This window comes from Populus euphratica, unplaced genomic scaffold (assembly GCF_000495115.2).
Source record: "Populus euphratica unplaced genomic scaffold, PopEup_1.0 scaffold316.1, whole genome shotgun sequence".
Taxonomy (NCBI): domain Eukaryota; kingdom Viridiplantae; phylum Streptophyta; class Magnoliopsida; order Malpighiales; family Salicaceae; genus Populus; species Populus euphratica.
This window is the reverse complement of record NW_011500204.1, coordinates 164,381-179,346: the sequence shown is the minus strand read 5'-3', so window position 1 is coordinate 179,346 and position 14,966 is coordinate 164,381. Positions and strand designations below refer to the sequence as shown.

The window sequence follows — 14,966 nt, the reverse complement described above, 5'->3', positions numbered from 1 at the left end:
CATATCATGCCTTTCCATAGTAACCCTAATACTCTTATATATATGATTCACAAATACAATATCCTTTCAAAGGTATGCTAATTAAAAACCTATTTTCTAGTTTAAGTGGTTGCACATTTAATTTACTTTTAATTTTTCTTGCCATGGAAGAAAGAATGTGTAGCACTAGGATCAATAAAAAAAATACATTTAGTGATTTTCTAACAGTAAAGTATCTGTTATTGTATCAAGGGCAGTTCAAACATCCTCATAGGTCATATGAAACACTCTACCTTGAATCCTCTCTTTCTGTCCCTCAGGTTAACCTCTATTACCACTCGTTCCAAAATGTATTGGTTAGGTGGTTTATTCATAGTGACCAATTGTTGATAACTTTGTGTCATCTGTCTTTAATCTTATACATACTCAGCTTTTTAAAGGAAATCATTCTTAAAATATTTTTGTCCTTCAACCTAAAATAGATAATCCTACCATTTGTGTCCTTTTTGTCAACAAATGTAACATTAATATAGTGATGTAAAACAGTCTTCGGGATGTCACTACTTATATCTAATATAGTGAGGATAAGTAACGATCCTTTGTTCTAAATCTTCTCCAGCAAAACTACCTTTAGGGTTCAACTACCCCTAATTAATCCTCCACATGTACTTTGAAAAGACCTAGCAATTAATCTTACTTGACTTTTATCTTCTTTTCTCTCATTAAACTAGCTAAATTATCCTTATTTGTCTTTTCTTAGAGAAACGATCTAAAAAGGTTTACTAAAAAAGTAGTCAATATCATTTCTTTTACCAAACCCAAATTGGTTTTGTCAATCCTAGTCAAAACACTCCTTTAAAGCCTAAATTGCTTCTATTAGATCTCTCATCATCTTAAATCATCATCTTAAATCATAAGGCAATCAATCCCTATTTTGAATTTTATAGTAAACCATTCAAAATCTCTCAATCATGTGTTATTCTATAAAAAAATAATATAGAGAAAATATAGAGAGGTCATTAAGCCTTCTCTTATAATTAAGCACCAACATGTCATTTTACCTCAAAGCTAAAAACTTGTGTTCCTTCATCTTAAGGTGATATATGGAATATAATTAATTCTCAAACTCTACCCAATCACTCCATGTCCACAACTTTGTGGTCCTTCTCTATTACAATCTCCCACCATAACTTTATTATAAAAAAAAATAGCTTAGTGACACAATCCACTTGTAAATCTTCTGACACTTTTATCTAAATCATGGTCTTCTCCACTTTTCTAATCCACCTCACATCTCATCTTTTTTATAATCTTTACAATTTGTACTAGGGTAACTACATTGTTTATGAATACCATCACCACTGGAGCTAGTGGAACTACCAAGGCTACAAGGGTTAATGTACTATTTATAGTATCAACTATTGCCTTCACTAATTATGCTAGGAAAGTGGGGTCAATAAACAGAGTAAGAGCTCCAGTGGTGATGGTTAGCCTTTTATTGAAGATTTCATCAAGAAATCAAAGAAAGAAATCAAAGAATCTCAATTCCCTCTTTTTTCTCCTTGTAGTTGGTGGTATGAGAGAGAATAAAGTATTTATAGTACATTGACTATTAATCTTTTATTATTTGCACATGGACCTTCACCTTTTAGTCATTTGTAAATTGACCACTAGTCTTTTATTATTTGCACATTAACCTCTTTCTTAGTCTGATATGTTTATTTTCTTCCACCAAGTTTACATTTTTAGCGTTTTAGTACTACATTCACCTATTTTATTATTTTTACTTTGTTTATATTTTCTTCAATCTAATTTAATTACCAAGTTATTTTTTTAAACCAGGGTGTTACAGATAGAGTTTTCTTTAAAACAAGATATTCCTAAGTTATTGACATCTGCATGTATATCAATATCACAATTATATTTTATCTAATCATTCTGTAATTTATCCATTTACAACACAAGTCAAGAATAGACATCCTCTACTCCATCAGGTTATCCATTATAATCTATATAATAAATACATTATAACTCTCTAATAAATAATGTTAACAATTATATATATAAGAAACATTATAATTTATCCATTCACAACACAAATTAAGAGTAGACATCCTTTTTCAATGGTTCACTACCCGTGATATTTATTTGTGAAATTGATTAGTACTTAAAAGTGCATTTTTATCATGGTTTTATATCATCATTTTGTACTTGAAGTATCAATAACTCCTTAACTAAAATATGTTTTATAATAATGTATCTAATAATATAAGATACCTATAATTTGTGGTAAATGTCAATTTTTAATGCAGGTCTATCACATAAATAAAAGGATTGATTGATGACTTGAAGAACATAAATTGCAAGGATAAAGAGATGGCCAAACATAGAAAAGAGATGTCGGTGCAATCCAAACCGGAACACTGTTCGGTAATTAGGTCATATCTAGAGCTATATATCTCAGATTTAGGTCCAATTTATATAGATGGAAAGGTAAGACATAGGCCTACAACTTTCATATGGAGCCCAAGATCTAAAAAGGCCATTATCAAGTCCAAATTATAGCAACAACAAAGAAGCCCGAATCTGTCTTCCAGCCCGAGCACTGTTTGGTATTTTGGCCATATCTGGAGTTCTAGAAGTCCAAATGAGCTGAATTTTTTACACAAGAAAGCTGAGACAATTGCCTACAACTTTCATGTTTGCACCTGGCTCCAGTTTTGACGTTATCAATGACGTTTTGGGTAGACAAGAGAAGATAAGGATTGTCACCAAGTCAAAAGTTGGTCACCCACTTATCAATTAGTCATCAAATCAATAGTTCCCATTTTTGGCCTATAAAAGGAGGCATTTGCCATGCATTTAGGCATCTTGGTTTCCAGATCAAGATCATGTTCTTCCTTTCTCTCTTTGTATTTTTTATGCTTTGCTTTCATTAATATTAAGTTTATGCTTTTCATTTCCTTTCCTTTACTTAGTTAACTTTTATGTTCTTATTTTGTTTATCTATTTTGCTTTCTTTCGTTATGTCTAGCTAAGTTAGTTATGTCAAGGTGAAAAGGTTACACTAATGGTGTAAGAATAAGTATAATGTAAACTTAATATGGACTTTAATGTTTGATACTAACATGTTTTATATTTGTTATCTTGTTCACTTTTTAATACTTTGCTTGTTAAATGATTAATCTTGATTTATGTTGTATAACACTTGGTACAACAAATGTTTGGCACTTTCATAGCCCATAATGTATGGTATAACCGACACCTGAGCTATGAAAGGAAGTTGATTTGTTGTTAACATAAGTTATAATCATGAATGCTTTACGAGATTTACAAGTATTAGCATTAATTGAATAAGATGACTAATGTAATCATGTTAACAATATATAATCTGATTGGAACCTCCTTTGTGTGTGGTTTCCAATTCAATAATAAGAGTTTATACTATATTTGTTTGATATACCATTAGTGGAACCTCTAACCTTGATATTTGTTATTATTATTGTTTAATCCTTACATTAATATTTCATCTCTAAGTTCTCATCATCATCATCTTCTTCTTCTTCTCTTTCTTTATTATTATTGTTATTATTATTATTACTATTGTTGTTGTTGTTGTTGTTTATAATTTGTACAATTAACCTCCCTGTGGTTCGACCCCGGTCTTGCCGGGTTATTTATTACTTCGACACTCCTGCACTTGGGAGAAGACATCAATCTTTTCGTCGTGTCAGAAATCATTTACCTTTATCAATGTCCTACAGTTCTCAACATTTTTTAATTAATATATATCTATTTTTATTATTTATTAGATCAATATCTTAATTTCTAGCACAATACCCTGAAAACTAACTCAACAATCCTTAATTCCTCTATTGAGTTGTCAAACAACTCTTTTGATGTAACCTCAATGTTGTTCCAAAGATAACTTTTAAACCTTATATATCACACTATTAAAATAACCTAAAATTACACCTAAATTCATTACAAAAACGGTTAACATTTTAATACATCTAGATCATTAACCATAATTGGTTTAGAATCATTTAGGTTGCCAAAACCCTTCCTAAACTCAGTCTATACATAAATACAATATCTTTGCCCAATTAGCCTCTAACACTCTAAGGTTATGTTTAATAACATGCCTTTTATTCTTATTATCTAACTATTAAATGGGTTCCTCTAACCTACATGTTTTTTCACACAATTAAACTTCATTCCTCTTGCCGGTTAAAATAAACCTCAAGGATATATTTCTCTCTTTTTTATATATAAATCAACATTTTATCTTCTATAATTATTCTCTTTATAATATTAGCATATCAAAAAGTCAATCAGGTCTCCCGACAATCATATGAAGTGACTTTGTTAGCTCCATTTAGAGCAGTTAGTCAAATCAAATGTCTCGATCGTCAGTTTTATTGATACCACTAGCTCTACTTGGGACGATTAATTAATCAAATGTCTCAGTCATCAGTCTTATTAATATCATTAGCTTCTTCTATACAACTAGTTAATCAAATATCATAGTCATTATTCTCACTAATACCGTTAGATCCACTCAAGGCAATTAATCAATCAAACATCTCAATCATCAGTCTTAATGATTTCACTAGCTCTACTTAAGAAATCTAGTCAAATTAATCTTTTCGTGAAACTTACATTTTGAAAATTACATATCTATTATATATGTATATCAACTTTACTCTATTAATTAAAATCAAAACTTCATACATAAATGCATAAACTCATTTCTACATAATAACTATCAAAATTCACTCCAAATAACTCATCAATAACCTGATAGTCAATCACATTGATATTATTAAATCCACTCAAAGCAACTAGTCGATCAACCTATTCTTAATATTAACATTCATATAAATACATTTACATTTAAAGAATCTGTAATTCTAAAAGCTTAAGAAATTATACAAGCAAACAAATATCCAGTGCACCTACTTTGAGCCTGTGTACATGTTACGTGTCACTGCTCTATGATATTTTCATGTTCCTATAACCTTCCACGTACCATCGAGGATACAATTATCATCAATAATACATCTAATACTACTATTTCAATTCACTTCTTATTCAACTATTATTTTCAAACCATTAGCAAGGAAAATCCTTAAAATCCAATACATATATATGTACTTTTCATGTTTATATTTATTCTTATCAACTTAAATGTTAGAACCCTCAATCAATAACAATTCCAAGCAAATATTAAAAACTTATTAGTCCTGGCTCATTTAATCCACCTAACTCCAAACATTGTTTGATGTATTTATTGTAACTAAAGTTCTAAAACTTGGTTTTGAACGTGACTTGTTTTTTTATAAAAAATTAAGACATAGAGCTAAAACTTTCATGAAGAAAGAAACACTCAATGTTTATAGCAGCATAAGAAATTTATCCAATAATATATTGTTCTGAACCTTTCCTTAGTATTTAGCTCATATGTAGAGTTATATAACTCTAAATTAATCAATAACAATCTCATTTGAAAGTGAACATCGATATGTATAACTTTTATGAGAAAACTAACTCCAAAATCCTAAGTTTTAAAGCTCAAAATCAACAATCATAGTAGTACTCAAAATCTCTCCAGAGTTATGTCAATTTAGACTTTTACTTAGTTTTTAACTTATATATCTGAAGTTATATAATTCAATTTTAATCAAGAATAATTTTATATGAAAAGATAATATCTATATTAATAATTTTCAATAAGAAACCAACTCCAAATTAAATTATTTTCAAGCTTTAAATTTAGCTAAAAGTTGGATAGTGAAAACATTCATGGTCAATCTAAATTTGACACAACCCGTGGATTTTTCTTGAAATTTATTCCATGACTTGACATAACTCAACAAACTAAGTTTAAAAGTACATTTCAATGACAATTACAAACACGATTTAAGTTAATCTATCCTCCTTCTTAAACTGCCCATTTGACCGAACTACCTCAATAAGAGAATTGAAGTTCTCTTTTATATTTTTCGTGAAATTTTCACCTAATCCATTCTTAAAACATATCTTTTTAGCATTCAAGTATTTATTTTAAAGCCATTTAATCAAGAACTTCAAATCAACTCCACCCTTATTATTAAGTTTCAGCCAAGTCTAAGATTATAGTCTTCTTGGATTTTCCCCCCCTTTTTGTTTCCATATATTAATAACATTATACATGGCCGTATAACATGATTTCAACATAATTTCAACTAACCATAACAAGAAAATTTTATCATTCCTTTTCTAAAAGTTTTAGCCCAATCATGGCATCTAACCTTCATGAAATTTCTTTAGTTTCTAACATTTTTTCAAGCATTAATAACATTATTCATAATTAGTTATCACATTTAAACCAACAAAACATCCATCTTTCAATTTTTTAAACCCTAACTCAAGTCACGTAACACACCAACTTTTTAGTTCTTTTAACTACTTATCAAAACAAGAAACACAAGCATAAGAATCAATTACCCATAGTTTCAATGGCGAGATTAAATGAATTGATAAAGTCATTTCCTCCATTTCTTCTTCCTCTTTTTCAAATGCAACCTTCCTTTCTCTTAGTTTTAAGCTTTCTCTTTCATGTCTTATATTCTAACTTTTCAATCTTTTATTTTTTCTCTTAGATTTATTTTTTCCTTTGAAGATTTGTGTTTAAATCATCCAAAACCCTTTCATTTCATGAATTATCTCTAATACTTTCACCCTCTCAAGATTGGTCAAATTAAAAGTGTTGCACGTTACTATAAAACTTATCAGTTTGGGATTTTTTGTTAAAAAATTTGAATTTCTATTCAATCCTTAAATCATATCAATTATTCTTCAAAACTCTCAAGACCTTTTTTTTCTCAAAATATATTTATTCTATTTTTTCCGCCCTTGCTTATTTATTGAGCTTATTAACATTTTCACAATAACATTACCGATTTTTAACTGATTCTTACATTATCACTTTGCCTTTTTATATTATCATTTCTTTTGTTTTATTCATTATTACCATACTAATTGGCCATAACTATTTTTTTTATTTTATTTATCAAAACTTGTTACCAATTTTGTTGATGTTTTGGATTTTGAACCCAAAATTCATAATTCTCCTTTTAATTTCATCAATTTCTCCAAATTTATTCATAAGGTCATCCACTTCATTACTCGTCTTATATTTTATTATTTCTACCATTTATTCATTTCTTTTCATCCCATTTTCATCACTCATCAAATTGGGATAACCCCCTCATAAAAAACAATTCAAAATAAAGTATGAAACCTCACTCTCAATCAATCTAATATTAAAAATGAAACCTCACTCTCAATCAATCTAATATCAAAAAATCAAATTAAAAATTAATCAAATTAAAAAAGGACACAAAAAATTACTCTATTCAACTCATTAAACTCATGAATTAAGTTATAAAATCAGGATAACCCAATAAAAAAAATTAGATCAAATTATGAAGCTCTATTTCTAATCAATCCAATGTTGAAGGATGAAATTAAAAAAAATAGATAAAAAAAATCGAGTTAACCCATCACTCGAATCATAAGACTAACATAATTTAATGGAAAGTAAATCAAAACAAATTATAAAGCTTTATTCTTAGTAAATTCAAAATTAAAAATTAAAATTAAAAAAAGTTGAATTAAAAATCCTAAAAAAAATTACTTGTAAAGAAGAAAAGAAAAGGTACTATAAGATTTAATGAACAATTCCTATGTGAGAAAGATATTATTAGTGAATTCACAAGCTCTTTTACATTTTTATTAACTAATGTTAATTTCTCAACACAACTTAAATTATTATATATGTTTAATTTACGTGAACCTTGTAATGAGGTGATAAAAATAGATGAAGAAGTGTTCGTGTTCTTCTCTCTCTCACACAAACATTGCTAATTAATTAACACAACTTTACCAACCTGAGCTAACGTCCTTTGTTTCCTTCCCCTCTATTCCCTATACACGAGTTGACAGATTCTAATTTTTCTCATCACTTGTCTATTATCACTATTATTTTCTTTATTTTTCTTTGGTCAATACCAATATAAGCTCTCCTATTACTATCACTATTGCAAGTTGAAAAGTTAAGACTCATGCCATAACTAACACGGCAACACCTCATCCATGAAAGCTCTCTTATTATTTATTCAATATATATATCGTTCAAGATATATTTTATATTTAGAAATTATATGTATAATAGTTAATTATGCATTTATTAATTGTTAAATAATCTTATATCTTTTATTTTTTATAAAAATATATATATATCAACTACTACATGAAAGCTCTCCTATTATTTGTTCAATATATATATTGTTCAAGATATATTTTATATTTAGAAATTATATATATAATAGTTAATTATGCATTTATTAATTGTTAAATAATCTTATATCATGTATTTTTTTAAATATATATAATTTTTTTTAAATATATATATATATATATATATATATATATATAATGTATGTATGTGTGCATGTATAATTATAATGTTCTTTTCGATAATTTTACAATTAAAACTCTTTCAAAAAACATATTAACCAAACATAATATGATGGTCAAACATAATATGGTGGTTTTTTTAAACTATAATTTAAATCGTAGTTTTAATCAAACATATCAAAATTACAAACAAACCTTATAAAAAATACTTTTTATTAAACTGTTTTTTTTTAATTATAATTATCATAACAACCATAATATCAAATATACTTAGAAAGGAATTTATGCAGTTTTTAATTAGATATGGTGATATGGACATATATAACCTACTTCTTAGGATTAAATCAGTAAGTATGCGTCTGTATAATTAAGTTATAAAAAATAAATGACGTGAGAATATCTTATTTATAGCTGCAAAATTTTCTCAAATGCGAGCGCGTGCCATTACTAGCCAAAAAGTTTTAGCCTAAAGGAGGAAACCTACGCCAGTATTTATAAAAACTGGCATCACTCTGAATTTTCCTGTCCCACGACAATGGAAATTAATTTCTCTTTAATTTCCTGTTTGGCAATCCCTGTGACTAGTGTTTGTATATATTAACTGGTCTTGTCATGCATTTATGTGGAAAAAACATGAAGAAACTTCCTTATCATGAATCAATAGATTAACTTCAAGACTTGAATATGCATTGGCCAATTCATGACGCATTCGTCAAGCAGTATCAAAAGCCTTCATCAACATAATTGAGTAATGGAAACAGAAGTCAAAAGGAGAGATTTGAGGCAATATGCTGTTGCTGCAAGGAAAATGGTACAAACTTTCAGGGTTAATGACATAAAAAATTAAGGGAACGAAAACAATGAATTCAATATACTTGTCTAACTTGCGAATTTGCAGATCCTCACAATTTACTCACATGTGGGGTAAACCTTACAACGCATCACTCACTTTCATAGTCTTCATCTCCGAAAGTGAAAACAGATGCATCAGCAGCAATTGCTTTGATGTCACTGGCTCCTCCAGAGTCCAGGTGACGGATCTCGATGCCAGGGGCAGGGTTTCCAGCCCCGCTGGCGGTTGGTTCATCGGAAGCATTTATCTGTGAAGGTTCATGACTTCTGAGTGACAGTTGCTCAGCTCCTTGTGTTAAGTTCCTCATTTGTTCTGTTGTGGTGTTAGATGCATGATCGGGATGAGCAAGTCCAATTCCAGAAGCGGCATGAGCTTGCCTGCTCTTTGAAACCCCAGTTTCCTCTCCCTCACTGTCTGAGAATACATCATCATTCTCAGCTATGTCACTTCTGTTGGAATGGCCTGCAACTCCACCATCTGTGGCTGCAACATGAACTGAGCTAGTAACATCAGATCCCTTGCTGGCCGAATCAACTTCAGACCTTGCAGGTAAAGTTCCATCATAGTCTATCATCACAACTTCAACCTGGAAACCTGGAGAAGGCAGTTTTCTCTGCAAAGAAGAGCCAGAAGATCATCAAAAGCAAGTCTAAGAAATAGAGTAAGCGATCTATCTCTTGTTGCATGATGTAACAACTAAATATGTAAACCAGAAAGATTGAATTATTAAATACCTTGTCAAAACCATCAAGATCAGAGCCATTTAAAATTTTTCTATTCTCTGTCATTGTAGTATTTAACCAACTGAATTATGAGGGGAAAAAAAAAAGAATTAATCCTCAAGAATTGGAGTTACGAACAACAAAGCTATAAGGAAGCAAATGGGACCCGTAAACATTAATGACAAGAAAAAATTTATCAACTTTGGCTTATCAATTGATTAGAGTGCATTGGATAGAGGTAAATTCTTTCAGCTTATTTCTTCACAAATGTTAAGTTGCAAACAGATACATGCTTAATGTGTGAATGTTCACAAACCAGTAGAAATCTCCATGGCGATCATGAAAATGGATCTTAAAGTCCCCGGCCAGCTCTGTTAGACCTAGCTCCATTGGTAGAGCAAAAACTACCATCTTTTTCTTAGGTGCACGGATCCAGAAATCTTCTGGCTGCGGAAGCATGTTTGAGAAAACTTGATGAGAAATTTAAAATTAGATTGGACAAAGTAACAAATAACACCAACTATTGAGACCATAGCCAAATAAATTCCATAAATACCTACCATTAAATCCTTGGTTTTTGGATGCTTTCTGGTTGAGAACAGAACCCCTGCAAGAAATAAGGAAAAACATCTCTGTTTATGCTATCATCCAAACACGAGTAACCAAGAGACATAAAAAAGTATCATGTAATAATAAAACCTTCCTCGCATAAAACAAGTCTTCTGTTGCAAATTTTAGTGATGATAAACAGAAGCAGTAAAATCAGTGTTAGCACTAAAAGGGGTTTTGCTTTTAAGATTAGTAAACATTTTTATACACAAAGCCAAATCACATATGTAGGCAGGTCAGAATGTGTCAGGGACATTTTGGGGCAAACACATTACAAGTACAATAAAAATAATTGACAAATGAACGACTCTATGAGTAGGACTTATTATCATGCATATTTGTGTGAACATTGAGACATCTCCAATACAGCTCAACTGGTGGAAAAATGAATTTGCTGCAGGAAAAAGCATACCACTGTTGTTAGAGATAGTAATAGAGGGCCTTATCCAATACGGACATTGGTGAAGCCGGAATCCCCTAAGCATGCACCTGTGTCAAAGACAACTTGAGTAACCAAGTAAAGCTAACTTTTAGAAGTGTGTTAAAGAAGAGGGCCCACAGTTACACCTTCGTTCGGGCTGATTTTCTCCATTGAAATATGTTAAGATCCGCTCAAAGTATTTGACATACCTCTGGTTACAGCAGAAAATAATTACTTTCATGGAATGCAAATAAAAGCAACCCCATCAAAGTCACAAAAAAAACTCCTTAATAAGCATTACAAAAATGAAATTGACTAACAATCTGACTTGGAAGAACTAGAGCCTTCCCATCCACACATCTTTTCTGGTTGAAGTAATCGATGGCCTCCTCAGCAGTTGGGAAGAACTGCACAGAGAAGGAAAATGAAATAAGAATATGATTGAAAGAAAAGAAACCTACAGAACCAAGGAAACAACTGAGTTTAACTAAGCAGAGAGATTCTTAATGAAATACCAAACGGCACCTTAAGGAAAAGGAGAAGGCTACATATCATTAAACCAGTCCTGCCCATTCCAGCTTTACAATGAACAACCACCACATTTTGAATGTCTTCTTTCAACCAGGAGTAAGCACTTTGACAAAATGATGTTATTAGTTGAAGAGGAGGGCAACTATGGTCATCAAATGGGAAGCACGCTACCTGGAAAAGATCTGAAAGAAATACTTAGAAAAATCCCAAAAACAAATATTGAAAAAAAAATTAATGAATTGTTAAACTGGTCCATCCCACCCTCAACCCCTATTGGCTAAGTTATTCAAATTCAAACAGCCATGCAAGACGGCAGAATAGTATGTCACCTAAAAGGTTTTAACACTGTTCCATTTTGGGAGCGATAGATTTCTATTATACCTAAACATAAAAAATCAATATTAATACTTTTGGAAAGATATTGTCATTGACAGGTCGCAGTTTATCCTAGCCAAGTTATTCCTATCTCTTAAATATGTTCACAATATCATGGCATCCACAAAATATATACATTACAATTTCTTCATAACAGAAACAAACATGATGTCAATTATTTCTTATCACGTGACTTGAATAGCTAGGACAAGAGCATCAGGACAGTGGTAAAGTGTTGCTGGAAGAAATTATGCTGGCAGTGTTTTTAATGAATGGATTTTGTTTTTAATCTACAAATGAAGATTAAAAAAAGTTCTCCAGTATGTATAACAAGTAACCAAAAATCAGTATTGCGATCAATACAAAACCAGGAAAGACTTTTGAGAGCCATTGATACCAGGAACAAACAAATTAGACTGGACAGCAGAGAGTTTTAATCTTTTTCAGATCCATTGTAATGTTAGGCTTTGATGTTAATATCCAAGACAATCAGAATACATAAATACAAATCAAGAGGAAAACCACACCTTTCCTCCAAATCGTGATGCATCATACAATCTCTCTGAACAAAGATTGTATACCTTGTACTTTCCCTGAACAGAAATCATGATGATATCAGCAAAATGGGACTCCATAACATAAAGACTGGCTTAATGCAGAGCAGATTCTTTATAGGTGAATCCATGAACCATAATAGGCATACAAAAACAATGGATGTAATATATCCTGAAAATAATAACAGCAGAATAAGACTATTGGTTGACATACGACAGAGTGATTTTAAAGAGAATCCAGGTTGTTCAGGATCAGAACTGTAATAAACAGCACCTAAAGCCATTACTCTAGAGGTTTGATAGCAGGAATAAAATTTCAGTAATAAAAGGAAAGTATTTCAATACCTAGCTAAAAACGTTTTACAAAACTCTGCACAGATGCTTTTGGATAAAAAACTCAGTTCTTAGTCGATGACCAGAATGATTCAAGGTACCATTTAAGTCCTGGAATGAGTTCTGTCTAATCAATAAAGCCATATCACGTGTAAGATATTAAGTATTCCACTTGAAGTACTCCAACTTAATGATTAGAGACCTGGACTATTCAAGCAAGGTTTAAGCATGCTTGACCTCCTAAAGTATATTTTTCAGTGTTCAATCTATTACATGCAAATATTGAACCCCAGTTCCATCTGAATCATTAACAACATTCTCAATCTAGTTTTTATCCATCCTATGCATGTTCATAGAGATTGTGTTCTTTCCTCGAGATTATATTGAAATTCTTTCACATTGTTTATGATAGATCCATAATCACACCATCTTTAAGGTACATCCAGATTCAAAGTCCCTAACTTTACAGTTTAAACTAATCAATCAGAAATTTTGAACCTTTTTATATAAATAGATGACAGTTTTTTATTCTAACTCATAAATTGTTACCACATTCTCTTACTGTCACGCATCTAGTCAGAAATTAAAACAAGGTCATACCTTATGATGGATCTCAAAAAACTTTATCACTTCTTCCATGTGATTTCGATAGAATCCCTGTATCGATTTTCAGTTCATAATTGTTTAGAAGACAAATTAAACTTCACAATGAAATTGAGAATGCGCAATGGAAAATGTTTTCACCTCAAAGAATCCAAAAAGTCCAGAGCTTATATCACCAGCAGGAAAACCCATAGCAATTATGTTCTCAGTGATATAAGCCATATCCAAATCGAATCCTCCCTCCTGTATATATGTGATGATGCAATCAACTTTACTTTTGGTGAAAACGTAGATATGCATGTCAAAAGTAAAACATGAAGAATGCTTGCTGGGCTGTTTCATGCAAGAGAAGGCACAGGAATAAATAACCTGACCTGTGAGGAAAATTTTTGAAGCAATAACCAATCCAGAAAATGCATACATGAAAAAAAATGTAGGATTTTGATAGATCAATCTCCAGGTACAAGACAATAAATGTACAATAAAGAATCAAGTCCACCAACAGAGCAAGTTTGATTTACTTGTATTATGACCGTTTAAATATTTACTCATCGGTAAATGATTTGGCTTTGTAAGCTAACTAATTTGAATACATTTTCGTTGATGCCAACACTTTTAAGACAAAACAAAGTGGTGAGAAAATTTTAAATTGCCATGAAATCCATTATTCAGCTATAACTTAAACATAAATTAACGCGTCAGTAACAGCAGCTACCTGGTATCTCCGTTTATTTTGAGAAACAACATGCCGCGCCTTTACCTGCATGGCCTTCACAGCATTTCGAGACGAATCAACCAATCCTTTAGTGAATGATTCAAAAACACCGCTTTGCGTAGATGTTGCGTTGCCTTGACTGCTCTCCTCGGTATTAGGAAGCAGCAATCCAAAGCCACTGGTAAAACGAGAAAATGCAGAAATTCCAAAACCTTCAGTCTCCGAATTCGAACTCGAACTATGATTTCGGGTGGCCGCAGACATAGAATGTTGTTCAAGATTACGAGAGTCTTTGTTAGAAGATTCAACAACAGGAGGTTGAGTAGATGGGTCAGGATCCATTGTGTCGTCACCTATAAACTGCGAAAGAAGGCCGAGAATGAACGAAAGGAAGCCATTCAGTTTCAAAGCTATGATAAATCTGAAGAAGACCAAAAAGAAAAACAACCCTTCTCACTAGCATTTCGAAAGAAATGTAAATGATCAATCAATCATGGATATGGGGTGGCTTCAATTTGATAGAGGAAACACAATGAGATCTGATGACTGACTAGCATTTTAGCAAAATCAAACAAGATTCTCACATTACTCACCAGATTTTATAAAAGTATGGGCTTCTCCTCTCTTCTCTTCTTGTCTGTTCACATTAAATCACATCTCTCTCACACGCACATCATAATCGAAGACGTGACGCATTGTTTTGCCGGGTGGCTATCAAGTATCAAACAGACGCCATTGGATCCCTTGGGTTCTGGTTCGGAGGCAAACAACTCCTTCAATTTGGATCGGATCCATTTTTGGAAATCAA

At 31.3% G+C, this 14,966-nt stretch overlaps 1 protein-coding gene across 1 annotated transcript; it reads right to left on the bottom strand.

The window, feature by feature from the left end:
* Positions 1-9,076: 9,076 nt before the first annotated feature.
* LOC105111981 (uncharacterized) lies at positions 9,077-14,966 on the bottom strand. Its single transcript, XM_011007512.1, has 13 exons — positions 14,752-14,966; positions 14,159-14,518; positions 13,585-13,686; positions 13,441-13,497; positions 12,481-12,546; positions 11,573-11,749; positions 11,368-11,454; positions 11,194-11,258; positions 11,039-11,115; positions 10,578-10,624; positions 10,334-10,464; positions 10,030-10,099; positions 9,077-9,908 (listed from the first exon to the last, which is right to left on the bottom strand). Exons 2-13 carry the CDS (start codon positions 14,498-14,500, stop codon positions 9,384-9,386), a joined length of 1,746 nt encoding a protein of 581 aa, XP_011005814.1. The 5' UTR covers positions 14,501-14,518; positions 14,752-14,966; the 3' UTR covers positions 9,077-9,383.

Bases quoted from the DNA above. Each gene is read 5' to 3' on its own strand.
- LOC105111981 (XM_011007512.1), bottom strand. From the start codon at position 14,500: ATGGATCCTGACCCATCTACTCAACCTCCTGTTGTTGAATCTTCTAAC. The intron at 11,750-12,480 runs GTGTGGTTTTCC...GATCTTTTCCAG, and splicing joins CATCACGATTTGGAGGAAAG to GTAGCGTGCTTCCCATTTGA. The intron at 11,116-11,193 runs GTGTAACTGTGG...TCTTTGACACAG, and splicing joins GAAAATCAGCCCGAACGAAG to GTGCATGCTTAGGGGATTCC.